Raw genomic sequence first — 23,292 nt, 5'->3', positions numbered from 1 at the left:
AAGTGTATGATGGTGTATATACACTTTATTGTTCTGCCTATTTAGACTGCATGCCTTCCTCATCCTAAGATTCTCGACAATGCACATCGCTGTGCAGATGCACATGCTCACTTTCATAAAGCAGGAAAGAGTTAACTACCTAGTAGAAAAGGTTTAATGAGCTAATTACTTAAACTCTGTGCAGGAACCTCCGTTACCCAAGTGACAGCAACAGATGCTGATGATCCTTCCTACGGGAGCCATGCCAGGATAGTGTACCACATCCTTCAGGGACAACCATACTTTCTGGTCGAGCCAACTACGGGTAAGACAAGTGTCCTGGATCTCGCAATAAGAGAGACTTGATAGAAACATAGAAACATAGAAATTTACAGCGCAGAAGGAGGCCATTTCGGCCCATCGTGTCCACGCCAGCCGACAAAGAGCTACACGGCCCTCGGTCAGCAGCCCTGAAGGTTACATATAAATCTATGAACAATGAACACTGGCGAACAGATAAAAAGCACCCGGCCCAACCAGTCCACCCCACACAACTGCGACACCCCTTACACTGAAACATTCTACACTCCACCCCAACCGGAGCCATGTGATCTCCTGGGAGAGGTAAAAACCAGATAGAAACCCAGGAAAATTTTGGGGGAAAAAATCTGGGAAAATTCCTCTCCGACACAGGCTATCTTGAATAGTAAGTGGCACTGAATGCTGAAGGTGTGCGGGAGACATACACTGATGAACAGGTTAGCAATAAACTGAATTTTTTAAAAATTCGATCAAGGGATGCCAGTGTCGCTGGCAAGCCCAACATTTATTGCCCATCCCTAATTGCCCTTGAGAAGGTGTTGGTGAGCCGCCTTCCTGAGCCGCTGCAGTCCCTGTGGTGAAGGTTCTCCCACAGGGAGTTCCAGGATTTTGACCCAGCGGCGATGAAGGGACGGCAATATACTTCCAAGTCAGGATAGTGTGTGACATGGAGGGGAATGTGGAGGTGGTGGTGTTTCAGTGCGCCTGCTGCCCTTGTCCTTCTGGGTGGTGGAGGTCACGGGTTTGGGAGGTGCTGTCGAAGAAAATATATCACTCAACCGGGAGCATGACACAGTAGGGCATTCAGCCCCTCAAGGCTGTTCCGCCACTCAATGAGACCCTGCATCCCAACCGTGGCTCCATAGCCCTTAATGCACTTGGCTGGCAAAAAATTTATCGATCCCCGATTTAAAATTATTAATTGAACTAGCATCTACTGCTTTTTGTGGGAGAGTGTTCCACACTCCTACCACCCTTACCATAAATAAGTGTTTCCTAACTTCTCTCCTGAATGGCCTGGCTCTGATTTTAATGTTATGTCCCCTTGTCCTGGACTTCCTCCATCAGTGGAAACACTTTGTCTCTACATACCCTTGCAACTCCTTTCAAAATCTTAAAAACCTCAATCAACTCATCCCTTAACCTTCTATATTCCAATGCCTCGATTTCAAAATTCTCATCCTTGTCTTCAAATCCCTCCATGGCTTCGCCCCTCCCGATCTCTGTAACCTCCTCCAGCCCCACAACACCCCCCGTCCCCGAGATATCTGCACTCCTCTAATTCTGCCCTATTGAGCATCCCTGATTATAATCGCTCCACCATCGGTGGCCGTGCCTTCAGCTGCCAAGACCCTAAACTCTGGAACTCCCTCCCTCAACCTCTCCGCCTCTCTACCTCTCTATCCTCCTTTAAGACGCTCCTTAAAACCTACCACTTTGACCAAGCTTTTGGTCACCTGCCCTAATTTCTCCTTATGTGACTCGGTGTCAAATTTTTTGTCTTGTTATACTCCGGTGAAGCGCTTGGGGACATTTTACTACATTAAAGGTGCTATATAAAGACAGGTTGTTGTTGTTGTTGTTGTTGTTGAATATAAAGCTAGTTTATGTAATGAGAGAAGAAATTCCTCCTCATTTCCGTTTTAAATTGGCGACCCCTTATTCTGAAACTATGCCCCCTCGATATTTATTCCCCTACGAGGGGAAACATCCTCTCTGCATATACCTTGTCGAGCCCCCTCAGAATCTTACACATTTCAATAAGATCACCTCTCATTCTTCTAAACTCCAATGAATACAGGCCCAACCTGCTCAACCTTTCTTCAGAAGACAACCCCTTCAGCTCAGGAATTTACCTTGTGAACCTTCTCTGAGCTGCCTCCAGTATATCCCTCCTTGAATAAGAGACCAAGGGGCCAAAATTGCCCCTTTAAGGACTGTTACCACCGCAAATCGGCGGCCACGCTGCGGAGTGGAGTGGCCGCTGACTTTTGGTGGAATGGCCGCCGATAGCCCAATTGGCCACCCGAGATTTCCCGGCGGTGCCCCGATCCTCTCCTTACCGCTCCTCTGCTGCCGATCGGTGTTAAGCGCGTCATCACCATGCGCACCGCCGATCTAACCCCCCCCGACAGCGACGTTCCTCTCGGAAAATCTTCAGCCGCCCGGCGTTGCCAAAACAATTTTTTCCCCGGTGGCCCAGCGAGGCTGTGGCCTTCTGCCTTAAAGGGGTGGGCGCACTGTCGCTGTCGCCATGAGTTTTTTTATCGGCCGACTGCCAGGTCGGCCCGACAATTATGTTGCCGGGTTTGACCGGGCCGCCAACAGACAGCCTGGCACCCTGTCTTGGGCGCCAGGCCGCTGGCTCGGCCGAAACCCTCCCTGGTGGCCCAGTGGACCGAAGTTTAAAAAGCGCGGAGGCTTTCCCCTTTAAGTAAAGGGGAGAGCCGTGGCGACGTGGCACTGTGATGACATCATCGGCGGTGACTCCGCCCCCAACTTCCGCCCCTCAGTTGTTGCCACCGTCGTGTTTTTGCCCCTCGGAGGTAGTCAATGCCCCCTCCCCCATTATGACCAACTTCCGGATGAAAACAAAAAAAAAAGAGCGGAATTTCCCAAAATAGTCGACCTGAACCACGGCTGCGGTCAAAAACATCAAAACGGGGTGGGGGCGCCCTGTTTCTGGAGGGGGGGGAGCAATTTGTACCCCCAAATCTTTGCTATATCATTCTATGATTGGAAGATGGAAAAGCTGGCAAGAGACCGGACACCTCTTGAGAGTCAGCTGCTTGTCCTGTGCTTTTGTTTGTGTGCTGCCGTTTGGAGATTGAGTTGTGGAGGTGTTCACCGATCTCTGTCAGCGGGGACCATTATACCAGCTGTCCAAGGCCCTCCTCATGCCAGTCCCAACTGTGCATCAAATCCAGACTTAATCACATCTTGCATTTCGGAATCCCCCAAACCTCATCAGTGGGACATTTCCTGACGGATGGTCCGATAGCGATGGCTGCCATTCCCTTGGCAGGATTCCCTGGCACATCCCACGGATTTTACTTGCTGCCCGAGGACAGGCAGCAGAGCAGGCAACTGTCGCTCTATGACCCTGCTCAACTGCTTGGTAGAATTGGCAACGCTACCCTGACCATAGTGGACTGAATTCTGCACGAAGACAAGTAACTGGTTCACTCACTCACGTTAACAAGAGCACAAGAAATAGGAGCAGCAGTAGGTCATACGGCCCCTCGAGCCTGCTCCGCCATTGAATACGATCATGGCTGATCCGAGCATGGACTCAGGTCCACTTCCCTGCCCGCTCCCCATAACGTCTTATCCCCTTATCGCTGAAGAAACTGTCTATTTCGCGTTCATTCGATACCCTCCACTTCAGGCCCAACCGTGAGTTGCTATGGTCGCGGCAAGGTGTTGTGATGTGGAAGGCACGGCCTGAAAGGGCGGGGGGAACAGATTCAATGGCAACTTTCAACAGGGAATTGGATTTGTATGTGAAAAGGAAAAAAACCATTGCCGGGCTATGGGGAAAGAGCAGGGGGAGTGGGACTAATTGGATAGCTCTTTCAGAGAGCCGGCACAGGCACGATGGGCCGAATGGCCTCTTTCCGTACTTTTTAAAATTAATTCTCGGAATGTGGGCATCCCTGACAAGTTCAACATTGATTGCCTATTGCTAGTTCATAGAAATCATACAATCATAAACATTTACAGCACGGAAGGAGGCCATTCGGCCTATCGTGCCTGTGCTGACCGACAAAGGGCTAGCCAGCCTAATCCCACTTTCCAGCTCTCAGTCCGTAGCCTTTTTGCTTACGGCACTTCAAGTGCATATATATTCATAGAAATTTACAGCATGGAAGGAGGCCATTTCTGCCCATCTTGTGTGCACCGGCCGACCAAGTGCTAGCCAGCCTAATCCCACTTTCCAGCACATCCAAGTATCTTTTAAATGTGGTCAGTGTTTCTGCCTCTACCACCATTTCAGGCAGTGAGTTCCAGACCCCCAAAACCCTCTGAATGAAAAAACTTCCCCTCATACCTCCTCTAAACCTTCCCCTGATGACTTTAAATCTATGTTCCCTGGTTGTTGTCCCAACTGCCAAGGGAAACAGGTCCTTCCTATCCACTCTATCCAGGCCCCTCATAATTTTATACACCTCAATCAGGTCTCCCCTCAGCCTCCTCTGTTCCAAAGAAAACAGACCCAGCATCTCCAATCTTTCCTCATAGCCAAAATTCTCCAGTCCCGGCAACATTCTTGTAAATCTCCTATTACCCTTTCCAGTGCAATCAAATCTTTCCAGTAATATGGTGACCAGAACTGCACACAGTACTCCAGCTGCAGCCTAACCAGTGTTTTATACAGTTCAAGCATAACCTCCTTGCTCTTATATTCCATGCCTCGACTAATAAAGGTAAGTATTCCATATGCCTTCTTAACCACCTTATCTACCTGGCCTGCTACCTTCAGGTATCTGTGGACCTGCACTCCAAGGTCCCTTTGTTCCTCTACACTTTTCAGTGTCGTACCATTTAATGTGTATTCCCTTGCCTTGTTAGACCTCCCCAAATACATTACCTCACACTTATCCGGATTGAATTCCATTTGCCACTGTTCTGCCCACCTGACCAGTACTTTGATATCTTCCTGCAGTCCGCAGCTTTCTTCTTCATTATCAACCACACAGCCTATTTTAGTGTCATCTGCAAACTTCTGAAATCAAAACCCCAACATTCAAGTCCAAGTCATTGATATATACCACAACAAGCAAGTGACCCAGCACTGAACCCTGCGAAACCCCAAGGGCTATTACTTTCATGATCAGTCTGCCATGTGGGACCTTCTCATTCGCACTACCTTCATCGACCCTCCTGGTTACCTCCTGGAAAAAAATCAATCAAGTTAGTCAGACATGACCTTCCCTTGATAAATCCATGCTGACTGTCCTTGATTAATCCATGTCTTTCCAAATGAAGATTTATCCTGTCCCTCAGGACTTTTTCCAATAATTTTCCTACCACCGAGATTAGGCTGACTGGCCTGTAATTACTCGGTCTATCCCTTTCTCCCTTTTTAAACAATGGTACAGTGTTAGCAGTCCTCCAGTCCTCTGGCACCACACCTTAGCTAGTGAGGATTAGAAAATGATGGTCAGAGCCTCTCCTATTTCTTCTCTTGCTTCTCTTAACAGCCTGGAATACATTTCATCCAGGCAAGGGGATCGATCCACTTTCAAACATGCTAAACCCTCTAATACTTCCTCTCCCACTATGTTTATTTCATGTAATATTTCACACTCCTCCTCCCTGATTGCAATGTCTGCATCATCCCTTTCTTTTGTGAACACAGATGCAAAGTATTTATTGAGAACCATACCCACGTCTGCCTCCATACTCAGATTATTTTTATGGTCTCAAATAGGCTCTTAGGAAGGTGGTTGTGAGCTGCCTTCTTGAACCGTTGCATTCCTGTGGTGAATGTACGCCCACAATCCTGTTAGGGAGGTGTGATATATTCTTACGATAGCACTAAAGCAGACACACACACACACACCATGGCTCCATTACATCATGTGACTTTTATTGTATTTAAATCTGCAGTTGCATTATTACAGTAGTCCACTAGGTGGAGCAGGCAGTCCCTCGGAGTCGAGGATGACTTGCTTCCACATTAAAAATGAATTCTCAGGTGACTGTGATCAATGCGGGACCTACAGTCTCTGCCACAGGTGGGGCAGATGGTGGTTGAAGAGACGGGTGGGTGGGGTGCTCGGGTTGTCGAGCGCTCCTTCCGCTGTTTGCGCTTGGCTTCGGCTTGCTTCTAGCGAAGTGACTCGAGGTGTTGGGCACCTTCCCGGATACTTCTCTTTCACATTGAGTGGTCTTGGGCCCGGGATCCCCAGGTGTTGGTGGGGATGTTGCATTTTTTCAAGGAGGCTTTGAGGGTGTCTTTGAAGCATTTCCTCTGGGACTCGCTAGCCGTGTCGGTGCTCTGAGTAGAGTGCTTGATTTTGGAGTCTCGTATCGGGCATGCGGACGATGTGGCCCGTCATGCGGAGCTGATCGAGCGTGGTCAGTGCTTATATGCTGGGGATATTGGCCTGAGTGAGAGCGCTGATGTTGGTGCGCCTATCCTGCCAATGGATTTGCAGGATCTTGCGGAGGCAGCATTGGTGGTGCTTCTCCAGTGCTTTGAGGCGCCTGCTGTACATAGTCCATGTCTCTGTATAGGAGGGCGAGTATCATGACTGCTCTGTAGACCATGAGCTTGGTGGCGTGTTTGAGGTCCTGGTCTTCAAACACTCTCTTGCTCAGGCAACCGAAGGCAGCACTGGCACACTGAAGGTGGAATTGGACTTCATCATCAACATCTTCACTTGTTGACAGTGGGCTCCCGAGGTATGGAAAATGGTCCACGTTGTCCAAGGCCTCATCATGGATTTTGATAATCGGGGGGCAGTACTGTGTGGCAGGGGCAGGTTGGTAGAGGACCTTTATCCTCTATAGGGGTCTTAGTATAAGGCCCATACTCTCACACGCTTCGGTGAAGGTGTTGATGACGGTTTGGAGTTCGATCTCCGAGTGTGCACAGACGCAAGTGTTGTCAGTATTCAGTGACAGAGGATGGGACAATCTTGGATCTGGGCTGCAGGCGACGGAGGTTGAACAATTTCCTTGTTTGTTCTGTAGATTAGCTCCACTCCAGCTAATCTACAGAACAAACGGGAAACTGAGGGTGAGATGGAATATTGGCAAGGAAGATCAAGAAGAGCGTTGGTGCGATGACAGAGCCTTGTTTGACCCTGGCCCGTACATGAATTGGGTCTGAGGTGGATCCGTTGGTCAGGATCACGGCTTGCATGTGATCGCGAAGCAGGCGGAGGATGATGACGAACCTTTGAGGGCAGCCGAATTTGAGGAGGACACTCCATAATCCCTCAGGGTTGACAGTGTCGAAGGCCTTTGTGAGGTCAAAAAAGGCCATATACAGAGGTTGGTGCTGATCCCTTTAATTCTCTTGAATTTGATGCGCGGTGAAGATCACAACCATTGTGCTCCTTAGTGGGTGGAATCCGCATTGCGACTCTGGGAGAAGCTCTTCAGCCACTGGGAGAAGGCAATTGAGGAGGATTCTTGCAATGATTTTCCCTGTGATAGACAGCAGGGAAATTCCTCTGTAATTACCACAATCGGAATTGTCACCTTTTTTGAAGATGGTCTCTGAGATCCACTGGCATGTTCTCCTCCTTCCAAATAAGAGAAAAGAGCTAATGGATTTGCAACAATAGTGTTTCTCTGCCATGCTTTAGTGCTTTGGCGTGGATTCCATCTGCTCCTGAGGCCTTGTTTTTTCTTCAGTTGCCGGATGACCTTTTCAACCTCTTGCCGGGCTGGGATTGTGCTGAGGTGGTGGCAGGTAGCATGCTGCGGGATGGAGTCAAGGATACTCACAGCGAATACAGAGTCTCGGTTAAGGAGATCTTCGATCTGCTCCTTCCATCGAGCACAGATTGCCTCTCTGTCCTTGATGAACACCTCTCCGTTCTTGGCCCGCATTGGGGTAGGACCTTGGGTGCTTGCGCCGTAGGTGGTCTTGACTGCACTAACGAATTCACGCATGTCATGGTTGTCGGCTAGTTGCTGGATCTCCTGCGCTTTCTCCACCCACCATCTGTTCTTTAGCTCGCGAGTTTTATGTTGAACCTCGGCCTTCAGACATCTATACAGCTGCTTTCTTGCTCTCGAGTTGAGTTGCTGTTTCCAGTTCAAGAATGCCTTGCGTTGCAGTTTATTAGCTCCTGGATCTCCTGGTCGTTCTTGTCGAACCAGTCTTGATGTTTCTGGTCGAGTGACCAAGTGTCTTTTCACAGCTGCTAATTATGGAGGCTTTTATGGCAGACCAGGAGCTGGACACTCTGCGTCTCTGGATCGCTGGGCATCATCAGGTTGGTTGTGAGGTTGTGTTGGCTGAATAGGGCTTTCTGATCAGGGTCTTTGAGTGCTCCAACGTTGATTTTCCTGTGGCAGCGTTTCTGTTGCCGCCGCTGCTTTGGGGCTACATTGATGGAGATGACAAAACGAATTAGGCGGTGGCCCGTCCAGCAGTCGTTAACTCTTGTCATGGAGCGGTCCCTCGCTTGGACGATTGTGTAGTCGAGCAGGTGCCAATGCTTGGAGTGAGGGTGTTGCCATGAGGCCTTGTACTTGTCTCTCTGATGGAATAAGGTGTTGTTTGTGACAAGGTCATGTTCTAAGCATTTTGTCAGGAGGAGGGTACCATTGATGTTGGCTTTCTCTACCCCGTCTCTGCCAATCACAGCTCCCCAGAGGTCTGTGTCCTTTTCAACTCTGGTGTGTCCTTTCCAACTCTGGCAATAAAGTCGCCAAGGAGGATCAGCTTGTCGCCCATCGGGACTCGGTACAAGGCTAGAGTAGAATTTCTCTTTGGTCTTGTCTATAGCTTCCAGTGTTGGGGCATACACACTGATGACCGTAATGCACTGCTTCCAGGCTAGGGTGAGCCAAAGGGTCATGAGGCGTTCATTTATCCCGCAAGGGGAGTCTCTGAGTCAGCCCACCAGCTCATTTTTTATGGCAAAGCCTATCCCTTCTTCTGGTCTACCTTTGCAGAAGAAGGTATAACCACCACCTTGATCCTTGAGCTGGTCTTCCCCTGGCTGCTGAGTCTCACTTAGGGTGGCGATGTCTACAACCAAACGTTTGAATTACCGGGCAACGATAATAGTATGGCATTCCGGTCTGTCGCTGTTGGGGTTGTCCATGAGGTTCCTGACATTCGAGGTCCCAAACTTCATTTTAAAGGGTGGAAGATGCCTGTGCGTGAATTCTTTTAACGTTGTACACCAGCCACCACACGGGCTTAGCTGAGCAAGGTCTTGGTCCAATTGCAAGGTGATCCAAGACAGTTGGAGACCAGGCTCCGCTACATATGCCAAGTACGAATGGCTATCAATTACAATGAACAAATGCGGTCCTTCAAGCTCAACAAAATCTACATGTAATCTTTGCCACACCCTGGGAGACCATTTCCATGGCTGTAATGATACTGATGGTGGTTTCTTGCTCATCGATTGAAATGTTGTACACTGACTAACGATATACTCTATATCTTTATTTAAACCTGGCCACCATAAGTAACACCTTGCAAAACTCTTGGTCAAGCACATTCCCAGGTGCTGGTCATGAAGATCACCTAATAATTTGGACCTGAATTTAGTTGGAACAACTACTCTTGCACCCCACATGATACAATTTTTATCCACTGATAATTCATTCCAATGAATGAATATTTTTCTCAGATAGCTGGTTTGGCCAGCCATTTGCGATGTAATCATACACCTTTGACAAAACTGGGTCACGTTTGGTTGCTCCACCAATCTCTTCAGCTGTGACTGGCAGTTCATCATTGTATGAAAAATAGAATACTTCTTCCCTATCGGGTGTAACTTGTGATAGGGATGGAAACCTGGACATAGCACCAGCATTACTTAGATCTACGTTGGCGATAATGTTCTCAGTTTCTAGTCTTTTGAGCTCTTTATCCTTGAATGCATATGGTACAGGATGTGGCTGGTCTAGCATTCTTCTGTACCCTGACACTCGCCTTGAAGCCTTGGATCAGATTACCTGTTTCGTGGAACACCTTCAGATATTGATGACATCATCCTTTGATGCAAATCTCATTTCTACGTGAAAAATCTTACTCCAATCCAGCTTCAGTGATCCCAACCAGTTTCTACCTATCAAGGCAGGCTTGTCTCCTGCCACTATTAAAAGAGGCAAGCTCTGAAACTGATCCTTGTATTTCACCGGTACGGTGATACGTCCTACCACAGGGATTTGCTCTCCTGAGTAGCCTCGCAGCTCGATCTTCGACTTCTACAGTGGACAATCACTCAACTTGTCGCGATATAGTGATTCCGGTGCTACACTCATGGATGCACCTGTGTCGATTTCCATGGGAATCTAGTTCCTGCAATGTCTACTTGGATGACGATACTTTGTGAATCATTGTTAGATACCTTTGTGCTACTGGTGACGTGTATCACCTGAACCTCCTCATCCTGTTGCTTCTCTTTCAATGCTATGTAGTGCCTGGTGATTTCTACTTCTAGCATTGAAAGTTGGTTTACTCTTCAGTCGGCATGCCTTCGTAAGATGCCCAGTTTTCTTGCAGCAGAATCACTCTGCCTTCACATATGGACAACTTTCAGCAATGTGTTGTCCCAGGCACTGATGGCACGATTTCAATGCACTGTTACCGTGGCCAGTTGCTGAGGCCTTCGGGCCCAATTGCTTTTTACTTTTAACCTGCAGATGACTCACCTCGGTTGCCTGATGACTGGAAATGGCACGAAATTCTTGGGTGTATTGGTCAGCCATATCCATTGACATAGCTGTCTGACAAGCTGAATCAAAAGTCAATAACTTTCTTCTGATTGCTTCATTTTTCATCCCACAAACAAAGCGGTCACGCAAACTCGGTCCTGAAAGTTTCCGAAATGACAGTGAATGGATAGCTTTTTTAAAGCTACAATGTGCTCACTGATACTTTCATTGATGAATTGATCTTGCATTCCAAAATGATACCTTTCAGCAATTTCCAGGGGCTCAGGAGTGCAGTGCTGAAGAATCTCCGTCAGTGGGGTGTCCTTTGCATCGGGGAGAAGGGGCCTCCCCTTCACCACTGGGGAGCGGAGAGCAGCACAGCACGGACCCCACGAATTCATCACAGCTGGGCCTCGACCGGTAAGTCAGCCATTTTAAAAAACATCGCACCCCGCACCTCCACTTTAAGTTTCGCCTTGCGAGCGGAGTGCGGCCGGGTTCGCGATCGCAGTGGCCCCATGGGGCACGACCAAATTTTCACTCCGGGGCGAAAAGGGGTCACTGCGCATGGTGATGACATCATCTTCGACGGCGCAGTGTCCCGGGGCGCTATCGGCAGGAGCGGGGCGCTACCTGTTCGTGCTGCCGCTAACTCCCGCGGAATTTCGCGGAAGGCAGTAGCGGCCGCGGGCGAGAAGCTGTTTGCGTCTAATGGGAGGCGCAAACGACGCGTGTTTCACCCCCATCTAGTTTCCCGCATCCATCCCCTAACTACGTAGGCAAACCCAGGGAGAGGGGGATGGGGCACATTTAACCCTCTTACCTTCACAACATGTTGGGGCAAAAGGGGGCACGATGCAGACCTTCCTGCTCCCTGGGGCAATGGTGTATGAACATACGCACAATGACAGGCAGGTAAAGACTCTTTGGCCCCTCCAGCCCGTCCCACACAATTGCGATAACTTGTCTATCACAACATATATACTCCACCTCACCCGAAACCATATGATCCCCTGGGAGAGCGGGGAGGTGGGAGACGGGGGGTGGGGAAAAACAGATTGAAAAAACCCAGGCCAATTAGGTAAAACAAAATCCGGGAAATTCCTCTCTGATCCATCTAGGCGATCGTAACTCGTCTAGGAGATCACTCTGGCCCTGAATTCCCGGCGGTACCTACCTGATGTAAGAGACGATCTCCGTCCCCACCACCAGCCAGAAACAGGTCCAGCTCTCGCTTTGGAGTATTCAGCGAATCAGACAGCCTCCTGTTCCAGAGGTCCACTATTCTCTGGGAGAAGAACTGTCTTCTGACATCTAATGCCAGGGGTAAATACTTCCTGCGTTACTTTGAGGAAGAAGAGTCCAAAGAGTTTTCTGCGCTCCCTAAACGTTCCCTCGCGAAAGGAAAAGGCAGATTTCATTAAACAGTTTCTTTGCAGTGATATTGCGGGGAAAGCTGAACTGTTACTGCGCCCTGGTAGAAATGTGATGGACACCATTGACAGCAGCATCTGCGCACGTTCCAAAGACATGAATCATTTTCCGGTGCTCCTAATTCAGAATGCTAATTTTCCGTCGAAAGTCATAAACGCCGGATTTTCTTTTTTGGTTTTAACTTGTAGTAAGCCACCCCTGGGCAATTTGTAGAGACTCTCTGAAAAATCTATTACAAAGTAGTTTACAGCTCCCAGCTGATCCTGGGGCGATTTTCTTCAATGTTGATCCGGATGGTTTTGTTCTCCTCAAAGGTGATTTCCAGTGATTTTCCTCGCCTCATCCTGCAATTTCCTGCATGTTTGCGCCCCAGAGACACGCGCGACCTGGGACACAGAGCAAGGTCGCGGCCTATAAGAGCATGGAGTTTGGGGCGTCAGTGAGTTACGCACGTCAGTACAACATGCAACATCTAAGGAAGGATATACTTGCCTTGGAGGCGGTGCAATGAAGGTTCACTAGATTGATTCCTGGGATGACAGGGCTGTCTTATGATGAGAGATTGTGTAGCATGGGACTATAATCTCTGGAGTTTAGAACAATGAGAAGATTTCATTGAAACGTACAAGATTCTGAAGGGGATTGACAGGGTAGATGCTGAGAGGCTGTTTCCCCTGGAGGGAGTGTCTAGAACCAGGGATCATAGTCTCAGGATAAGGGGTCTGCCATTTAAGACAGAGATGATGAATTTCCTCACTCAGAGGGTTGTGAATCTTTGGAATTCTCTGCCCCAGAGAGCAGTGGATGCTGAGTCTCTGAATATATTCAAGTCTGGGATCGATAGATTTTTAGACTCAAGAGGAATTAAGGGATTTGGGGATCAGGCAGGAAAGTGGAGTTGAGGTCGATGATTAGCCCTGGCGGAACAGGCTCCAGGGGTTGTATGGTCAAGACCTGCTCCTATTTCTTATGTTCGTATGCCAGAATCTCCCCCCCCCCACCCTCCCCCACCACCCCCCCCACCAGTTTCAAATGAGAGTTTCCAAATCGTAAAAAAAGATTTGTATTTATACAACACCTTTTTGACCCCAGGATGTCCAAAAGCGATTTACAGCCAGTAAAGTACTTTTTGGAGTGTAGTCGGTGTAGGAAACGTGGCAGACATCGATGCACAGCAAGCTCCCACGAACAGCAATGTGATAATGACCAGATGATCCGTTTTAGTGATGTTGGTTCAGGGATAAATATAGGCCGGGACAACCAGAAGATCTCCTCTGCTCTTGTTTGAAATAATGCTGTGGGATCTTTTACATCCACCTGAGAGAGCAGACGGGGCCCCCCGTTTAACGATTCATCCAAAAGACAGCACCTCCATCAGTGTGGCACTCCTTCAGCACTGAACTGGAGTGTCAGCACAGATTATGTGCTCAAGTCCCTGGAATGGGATTTGAACTCACAACCTTCTGACTCAAAGGTAAGAGTGCTGCCCACTGAGCCACAGCTAAGGGTCACTTCAAACTGTGGCCAAGGCAGGTGCAAACTAGCTGCTGCAGAGAACACTGAAGCCATTCTCGCCCTGTTGCTGCAGACGGCCATTTGTACAGTTGAATTTAGAAATAAAAGCGCCTCTTTGGGGGACAGCTGCAGAACACCAAAGGGCAATAGACATTAGTGGGAGTTGTGTACAGACCTCCAAACAGTAGCAGTGATGTTGGGGAGGGCATCAAACAGGAAATTAGGGGTGCATGCTATAAAGGTGCAGCAGTTATCAAAAGTGACTTTAATATGCATATATATTGGGCTAACCAAACTGGAAGCAATACGGTGGAGGAGGATTTCCTGGAGTGCATAAGGGATGGTTTTCTAGACCAATATGTTGAGGAACCAACTAGGGTCGAGGCCACCTTAGACTGGATGTTGTGTAATGAGAGAGGATTAATTAGCAATCTCATTGTGCGAAGCCCCTTGGGTAAGAGTGACCATAATATGGTGGAATTCTACATTAGGATGGAGAATGAAACAGTTAATTCAGAGACCATGGTCCAGAACTTAAAGAAGGGTAATTTTGAAGGTATGAGGCGTGAATTGGCTAGGATAGATTGGCGAATGATACTGAAGGGGTTGACTGTGGATGGGCAATGGCAGACATTTAGAGACCGCATGGATGAACTACAACAATTGTACATCTCTGTCTGGCGTAAAAATAAAAAAGGGAAGGTGGCTCAACCGTGGCTATCAAGGGAAATCAGGGATAGTATTAAAGCCAAGGAAGTGGCATACAAATTGGCCAGAAATAGCAGCGAACCCGGGGACTGGGAGAAATTTAGTACTCAGCAAAGGAGGACAAAGAGTTTGATTAGGGCAGGGAAAATAGAGTATGAGAGGAAGCTTGCAGGGAACTTTAAGACGGACTGCAAAAACTTCTATAGATATGCAAAGAGAAAAAGGTTAGTAAAGACAAACGTAGGTCCCCTGCAGTCAGAATCAGGGGAAGTCATAATGGGGAACAAAACATTGCAGAGCAATTGAACAAGTACTTTGGTTCTGTATTCACTAAGGAGGACACAAACAACCTTCCGGATATAAAAGGGGTCAGAGGGTCTAGTAAGAAGGAGGAACTGAGGGAAATCCTTGTTAGTCGGGAAATTGTGTTCGGGAAATTGATGGGATTGAAGGCCGATAAATCCCCAGGGCTTGATGGACTGCATCTCAGAGTACTTAAGGAGGTGGCCTTGGAAATAGCGGATGCATTGACAGTCATTTTCCAACATTCCAGAGACTCTGGATCAGTTCCTATGGAGTGGAGGGTAGCCAATGTAACCCCACTTTTTAAAAAAGGAGGGAGAGAAAAAACAGGGAATTATAGACCGGTCAGCCTGACATCGGTAGTAAGTAAAATGATGGAATCAATTATTAAGGATGTCATAGCAGCGCATTTGGAAAGAGGTGACATGATAGGTCCTAGTCAGCATGGATTTATGAAAAGGAAATCATGCTTGACAAATCTTCTGGAATATTTTGAGAATGTTTCCAGTAGAGTGGACAAGGGAGAACCAGTTGATGTGGTGTATTTGGACTTTCAGAAGGCTTTCGACAAGGTCACACACAAGAGATTAATGTGCAAATTAAAAGACATGGGATTGGGGGTAGTGTGCTGACGTGGATTGAGAACTGGTTGGCAGACAGCAAGCAAAGAGTAGGAGTAAATGGGTACTTTTCAGAATGGCAGGCAGTGACTAGTGGGGTACCGCAAGGTTCTGTGCTGGGGCCCCAGCTGTTTACATTGTACATTAATGATTTAGACGAGGGGATTAAATGTAGTATCTCCAAGTTTGCGGATGACACTAAGTTGGGTGGCAGTGTGAGCTGCGAGGAGTATGTATGAGGCTGCAGAGTGAGTTGGATAGGTTAGGTGAGTGGGCAATAGAATGACAGATGAAGTATAATGTGGATAAATGTGAGGTTATCCACTTTGGTGGTAAAAACAGAGAGACAGACTATTATCTGAATGGTGACAGATTAGGAAAAGGGGAGGTGCAGCGAGACCTGGGTGTCATGGTACATCAGTCATTGAAGATTGGCATGCAGGTACAGCAGGCGGTTAAGAAAGCAAATGGCATGTTAGCCTTCATAGCAAGGGGATTTGAGTACAGGGGCAGGGAGGTGTTACTACAGTTGTACAGCCTTGGTGAGGCCACACCTGGATTATTGTGTACAGTTTTGGTCTCCTAACTTGAGGAAGGACATTCTTGCTATTGAGGGAGTGCAGCGAAGGTTCACCAGACTGATTCCCGGGATGGCGGGACTGACATATCATGAAAGAGTGGATCAACTGGGCTTGTATTCACTGGAGTTCAGAAGAATGAGAGGGAATCTCATAGAAACGTTTAAAATTCTGACGGGTTTAGACAGATTAGATGCAGGAAGAATGTTCCCAATGTTGGGGAAGTCCAGAATCAGGGGTCACAGTCGAAGGATAAGGGGTGAGCCATTTAGGACCGAGATGAGGAGAAACTTCTTCACCCAGAGAGTGGTGAACCTGTGGAATTCTCTACCACAGAAAGTTGTTGAGGCCAATTCACTAAATATATTCAAAAAGGAGTTAGATGTAGTCCTTACTACTAGGGGGATCAAGGGGTATGGCGAGAAAGCAGGAGTGGGGTACTGAAGTTGCATGTTCAGCCATGAACTCATTGAATGGTGGTGCAGGCTCGAGGGGCCGAATGGCCTACTCCTGCAGCTATTTTCTATGTTTCTATGTTTCTTTTGCTGCCCCACCCCCCGCCCCCTGCTGTTTATTATAATGGAGGGGGAGGAGGAGGAAAAAGAGAACCAGACACAGTAGGCCCAGAGAGTGAAGAGCTATCAGTGGGGTCAGCATTCTGCACGTACGTTCCTGGGCCAGAGAGGGATAGGTCTTGACTGATCTTCCAGGAGATGTCTGAGGGGCTGAGCGTGTCCTCCCACAAAGGAGGCCATTGAACAAATCTACAACTTCCTCCGCGATGAACTGATGCCCCGGGATCGACAGGAAGAATGTTCCCGATGTTGGGGAAGTCCAGAACTTGGGGTCACAGTCTTCGGGTAAGGGGTAAGCCATTTAGGACCGAGGTGAGGAGCAACTTCTTCACTCAGAGAGTGGTGAACCTGTGGAATTCTCTACCACAGAAAGTTGTTGAGGCCAGTACATTAGATACATTCAAAAGGGAGTTAGATGTGGCCCTTACGACTAAAGGGATCAAGGGGTATGGAGAGAAAGCAGGAATGGAGTACTGAAGTTGCATGATCAGCCGTGATCATATTGAATGGTGGTGCAGGCTCGAAGGGCCGAATGGCCTACTCCTGCACCTATTTTCTATATTTCTATGATAGACGGTTGTGAACGAGCGAGGGGAGTCTGGGTGTGTTGTCCATGTGCGCGTAACTCATTAACGCCCAGAAAGTCCGCAATCTTTGGACTGCACGCCTGCTTCGCTCCCGTTCTGTGTCTCGGAGGACAAGCACGCTGGAAATTCAAAGCACATGCAATGGAGCCTTAGCTGCAGCAACGTAGGCCGGCATCTTCCTCAACTAACGCGTTTGGATCCTTCCACGCTGCCTCGGGGCCATGGGACCCGTGCGGGATCAGTCAAGAGTTCAGCGAGCGTCTGTGGTCGGCTGTAACCGAAGCCCTTTTTCATAGAGCTGGGAGTTCAATGATGGGTCCCCAGAGTCTTCACACCCCTCGGCTCCACCAACAGCAACCTCTTCAAGCCTACACTGATGTACCAGTCCGTGGCTGCCTTCTACCCATCCGCGGTCGTGTCAGCTGTGACTCAGGAGAGATTGGGTCGACTGGGCATGTATTCACTAGAGTTTAGAAGAATGAGAGAGGGATCTCATTGAAATGTATAAAATTCTGACTGGGTTGGACAGACTGGATGCGGGAGGATGTTTCCCCTGGCTGGGAAGTCTAGAACAAGGGGTCACAGTCTCAGGATATGGGGTAGGAAATTTAGGACCGAAATGGGGAGAAACTTTTTCACTCAGAGGGTGGTGAACCTTTGGAATTCTCTACCACAGAAGGCTGTGGAGGCCAAGTCACTGAATATATTTAAGAGGGAGATAGATAGATTTCTCGAAACAAAAGGCATCAAGAGGTATGGGGAAAAAGCAGGAATATCGTGTTGAGATAGAGGATCAGCCATGAACATATTGAATGGCGGTACAGATTCGAAGGGCCAAACTGCCTTCGACTGCTCTTATTTTCTACGTTTCAGCTGGTAGCACTCTTGGTTCCAAGTCAGAAGGTTGCGGGTTCAAGTCCCACTCTAGGGACTTTGAGCACATAATCCAGGCTGATTCAGCCAGTGCAGTGCTGGGGGAGTGCAGAAGTGCTGACTTTCGGTGAGATTTTAAGCCCCGTCTGCCCCCTCAGGTGAATGCAAAAGATCCCATGGCCACTATTCGAAGAAGAGCAGAAGAGTTTGCCCTGGTCATTATTTATCCCTCTATCAGCATCAACAAAACAGATTATCCCATTGCCGTTGGTGGGAGCTTGCTGTGCACAAATTACCTACCGCGTTTCCTACATTACAACAATGACTACACTTCAAAATGTACTTCACTGGCTGCAAAGCGCTCTGGGACATCCTGAGGTCGTTAAATGCGCGATATAAATGTCAGTTCTTTCTGTTTCCCTTTATCTCGCCCAGGAGGCCCTATAGATCACCGTCCGTGAAGTTGAAAGCACTCTTCCTAGCAGCCTTCTCTGCTGAGTCGGTCATCCGCGAGAAATAAAAGACTTGAGACAATGGAAACTCTCGACAGAGAAATTTAAATGAATTAATTCAAAGTCTCTATGACAGCAAGTTGTGTCCTGAGTTCCTTGAGCTCTGCAGCCTCATCCCAAAGGAGATATTGGCCCTTGAATCCCGGTTTCTTCTTCCTGCGGTCATTTGACCAACAATAGGAGAAAAGATACGTACTTACCTTTTGGCCGAACGCTCGCCAGAGATCCCGGACTCGAGGCCTCCTCTTCTTGCGCAACAGAGCGTGTTCACGTTGGGACGTCTGCGGGAGTCACGTGGGCCTGGGCACCCAATCATGGTAAAGTATTTTCTCATTCATAATAATAGGAGTTTCGTAAGTCTGAAACTCCTATTACTATGAATGAGAAACACCCCCAAACACTACATAAAACATTTAAAAAAAACTTCATAATTATAGAAATTAAAGTGGATAGAAAAGATTTTGAAAAAAAAAATTTGCCGATTTTTAAAAAAAGTTTTAATTATGGTTTAAAATAAAATTACCTGAGCGGGCAGGGTTTTTAACACAAATATATATATTTTTAAATTTTATTTTAATATGTTTTTGATATGTTTTTAAACTCTTACACTGGTAAAAGTAAGCAATGCACCTGCTTTTACCAGGCACAAGAGTTTTAAAGCCATTCGCTGGGCAAGAGATGGACACATAGCCCAACCTCTGCTGTGGAAATGTCCTTCTCCCTGAGATGCAAGAGGGGATGGAGTATAAAAGCGGGGAAGTCTTGCTGCAGTTATACAGGGTATTGGTGAAGCCATACCTGGAATACTGCGTGCAGTTTTGGTTTCCATATTTATGAAAGGATATACTTGCTTTGGAGGCAGTTCAGAGAAGGTTCACTAGGTTGATTCCGGGGATGAAGGGGTTGACTTATGAAGAAAGGTTGAGTAAGTTAGGCCTCTACTCATTGGAATTGAGAAGAATGAGAGGTGATCTTATCGCAAAGTATAAGATTATGAGGGGGCTTGACAAGGTGGATGCAGAGAGGATGTTTCCAGTGATCGGGGAGACTAGGCTAGGGGGCATGATTATAGAACAAGGGGCCGTCCTTTTAAAACTGAGATGAGGGGAAATTTCTGCTCCCAGAGGGTTGTAAATCTGTGGAATTCACTGCCTCAGAGAGCTGTGGAAGCTGGGACATTGAATAAATTTAAGACAGAAATAGACAGTTTCCTAAACAGTAAGGGGATAAGGGATTAAGGGGATCAGGCGGGGAAGTGGAGCTTGAGTCCATGATCAGATCAGCCATGATATTATTGAATGGCGGAGCAGGCTCAAGGGGCAGTATGCTCCTATTTCTTATGTTCTTATTGTCATGTATCTTACAGTATTATATATAACTGTATCCTAACATGCTATACATGACTGTAATAAGATATGACCTGTAACCACCAGCATACCTTACCACCAGGGGTGCACTTGCAAGAGACAGGTATATAAGGGCAGGTCTCAGGCAAGTGCAGCATTCCAGAGCTGTGAAATAAAGGTGCAGGTCCAGTGTGACCTTGACTTGACAACATGCCTCGTGTGAATCTGTACTGAGGGGACAGGACTTTACAGTGGCGACGGGTTACGGGATTACTGAATCCACAGAATGGCGAACAACAGATCAGATGAAAAGTACAATGCGGGAGACAATTGGGAGGACTTTATAGAAAGGCCCCAGCAAAGCTTTGTAACCAAAGATTGGTTAGGCGACGATAAGGCAGACAAGAGAAGAGCCCATCTCTTGACCAGCTGTGGCTCGAAAACATACGCTTTAATGAAGGATCTGTTGGCACCTGAGAAACCAGCAAGCAAGTCGGTTGAAGAATTGAGCACACTGGTAAGAGACCACCTGAAGCCAGCGAGCAGCCTACACAAGGCCAGACACAGGTTCTACAACTACAGACGCTGTGTGGGCCAGAGCATACCCGACTTCGTGGCAGAACTTCTGAGGTTGGCTAGTTTATGTGAGTTCTCCGATGAACTGAGGAGAGAAATGCTGAGAGACTTTTTCATTGAAGGAATAAGCCACACAGGCATATTCCGAAAGCTCATAGAGACCAAGAACCTGACCTTAGAGGCAGCAGCACTGGTTGCACAGACATTCTTGGTAGGGGCAGAAGAAAAACGAGGTTGATTTACAATGCAGGTACGACAACAAATGAAATATTGGAACAAGAAGTTCACAGCACTAAACAAGCTGCTACCCCCACACACAGACACAACCGGGAGAACAGGTTCTCGACAGCAGGAAGAAGCCATCAAGGGCCACAGGAACGGCCGTTCACACCTCATCAACCCACAATGCGAGCAATCAACTACAAACTGAGAGAAGCTCAAGAGAGATCAGCCAGACGCAGCTCATTCTTTGGAAACTCTTTGAACAATGGAACAGGTCTGTGCTGGAGGTGTGGGGGTGGGCACTCGGCAAGGGGATGTCGATTTCAGCAGGTTGTTTGCAGAAATTGTGAATATACAGGGCATTTGGCCCGCATGTGCAAAAAAATGACAGCTCAGCTGGTATACGAATCGGATGGGTCGGAAAGCGGACCAGAAGATGGTGGGGACAGTACCCGGGACACTGGGTTAACACGATCAATGGCCGCTGCTCATGCAACAGGACGCCTCCTATAATGATGAGGGTCCTACTTAATGGGATATCTGTCAACATGGAGCTGGATACGGGAGCGAGTCAATCTCTCATGGGCGCTCAACAATTTGAACAACTGTGGCCGCATAAAAGAGACAGACCAAAACTCACAAGGGTCGACTTCACACTAAGGACCTATACCAAAGAAATCGTACCAATGCTCTCTGTCACACACAAAGGGACAGTGAACCGACTTCCCCTGTGGATTGTCCCTGGAGACCCCCAGCACTGCTGGGGAGAAGCTGGCTGGCAAAACTAAACTGGAAATGGGATGATGTCCATGCCATGTCATTAGAGGAACGGACCTCCTGCTCAACAGTTAAAAAGCGATTTGAACTTCTCTTTCAGCCAGGTGTGGGCACTTTCAAAGGGGCCAAAGTCAAAATCGACATCTCACAGGATGCTAGACCGGTCCATCACAAGGCCAGAGCTGTACCCTATGTGATGAGGGAAAAGATTGAACACGAACTAGACAGACTTCTGCGGGAAGGCATTATATCATCTGTGGAATTTAGTGACTGGGCAAGTCCCATCATCCCAGTCATGAAGCCTGATGGATCCATACGAATCTATGGGGACTACAACTCTATCATAAACAGAGTCTCCCTACAGGACCAGTACCCGCTGTCCAGAGCGGAGGACTTATTTGCAAAACATTGGCTGGAGGTAAACTTTTTTCAAAGTTAGACCTCACATCTGCGTTTATGAAGCAAGAATTGACCGAGGAATCCAAGCTACTCACCACCATCAACACACATCGAGGCCTTTTCATGTACAATCGATGCCCATTTGGCATCAGGTTGGCAGCTGCCATATTCCAGCGCAACATGGAGAGTCTGTTCAAGTCCATCCCGGGGACGGTTGTATTTCAAGACGACATACTTATCATGGGCAGGGACACTGACTCCCATCTCCGTAATTTGGAGGAAGTACTAAAGCGGTTGGATCGGGTAGGCTACGAGTCGTGAAATCCAAGTGCCTGTTTCTCGCACCCAAGGTTGAATTTTTGGGCAGAAGGATTGCCGCTGATGGAATGCGCCCAACAGAGTCCAAAACAGAAGCAATTCGCCTGGCACCCAGGCCCCGGAATGTCTCAGAACTGCGCGCCTTTCTCGGGCTACTCAATTACTTTGGGAACTTTATGCAGAACTTAAGCACGCTGCTGGAGCCTCTTCATATGCTACTCAGAAAGGGTAGCGATTGGTTTTGGGGGGATGCCCAGGAACGCGCCTTCAATAAGGCACGCAACCTTCTGTGTTCCAACAGTGTTTTGACTTTCTTTGACCCAGGTAAAAAGCTAGTTCTCACATGCGATGTGTCAGCGTATGGGGTCGGGTGCGTTTTGCAACATGTCAATAGTGCGGGCAAATTATAGCCCATCGCTTATGCCTCCAGGTCACTTTCGTGGGCGGAGCGCGGGTACGGAATGGTAGAAAAGGAGGCGCTCGCGTGCGTGCACGGTGTCAAAAAGATGCACCAATACCTTTTCGGGGCCAAGTTCGCATTAGAAACTGACCACAAGCCCCTCACGTCCCTCCTATCTGAGAGAAAATCAATAAACGCCAACGCCTCGGCGCGAATTCAACGGTGGGCACTCATGCTGGCGTCCTACGACTATACCATAAGGCACAGACCAGGCACAGACAACTGTGCCGACGCGCTCAGCAGGCTACCCCTGGTGACCATGGAAGGGTCTGACGAACAGGACTGTGAGATAGTCATGGCAATCAATGCCTTTGAGTCCACAGGTTCGCCCATGACGGCTCGCCAAATCAGAGCCTGGACGGCCAGCGACCCCACGTTATCCTTAGTAAAAAGATGCGTCCTAACCGGTGACTGGGCAGAGGCTCGCGATGCCTGCCCCGAGGAATTAAAACCCTTTCACAGACGCATGCATGAGCTATCACTGCAAGCAGACTGCCTGATGTGGGGCAGCCGAGTAGTCATGTCTCTGAGAGGCAGAGAGGCATTTGTCCGGGAGCTCCACCGCGAGCACCCGGGAATCATTCTCATGAAGGCCATAGCCAGATCCCACATCTGGTGGCCTGGTATTGATGTGGACCTGGAGCTCTGCGTCCGAAGGTGCACCATTTGTGCCCAACTCAGCAATGCCCCCAGGGAGGCTCCACTGAGCCCCTGGCCCTGGCCTACCAAACCGTGGTTGCGTGTGCACGTAGACTATGCGGGCAAAATGTTCCTCGTAGTTGTAGATGCATTTTCAAAGTGGATCGAATACACCATTTTAAACTCGA

At 48.2% G+C, this 23,292-nt stretch overlaps 1 protein-coding gene across 6 annotated transcripts in view; it reads left to right on the top strand.

Annotated features, from left to right (window-relative positions):
- Window positions 1-23,292, top strand: part of LOC139277834 (cadherin-7-like) — a 509,491-nt gene that overhangs the window by 405,290 nt on the left and 80,909 nt on the right. For all 6 annotated transcript variants that reach the window (XM_070896546.1, XM_070896548.1, XM_070896549.1 and 3 more), the window contains one exon: window positions 185-304. In XM_070896546.1, the coding sequence (XP_070752647.1) occupies window positions 185-304 (120 nt within the window). The remainder of the gene's footprint in view (window positions 1-184; window positions 305-23,292) is intronic.

This window comes from Pristiophorus japonicus, chromosome 1 (assembly GCF_044704955.1).
Source record: "Pristiophorus japonicus isolate sPriJap1 chromosome 1, sPriJap1.hap1, whole genome shotgun sequence".
Classification (NCBI taxonomy): Eukaryota; Metazoa; Chordata; class Chondrichthyes; family Pristiophoridae; genus Pristiophorus; species Pristiophorus japonicus.
Note: the sequence above shows the minus strand (reverse complement) of the source record. Positions and strands in the feature narration are given on the sequence as shown.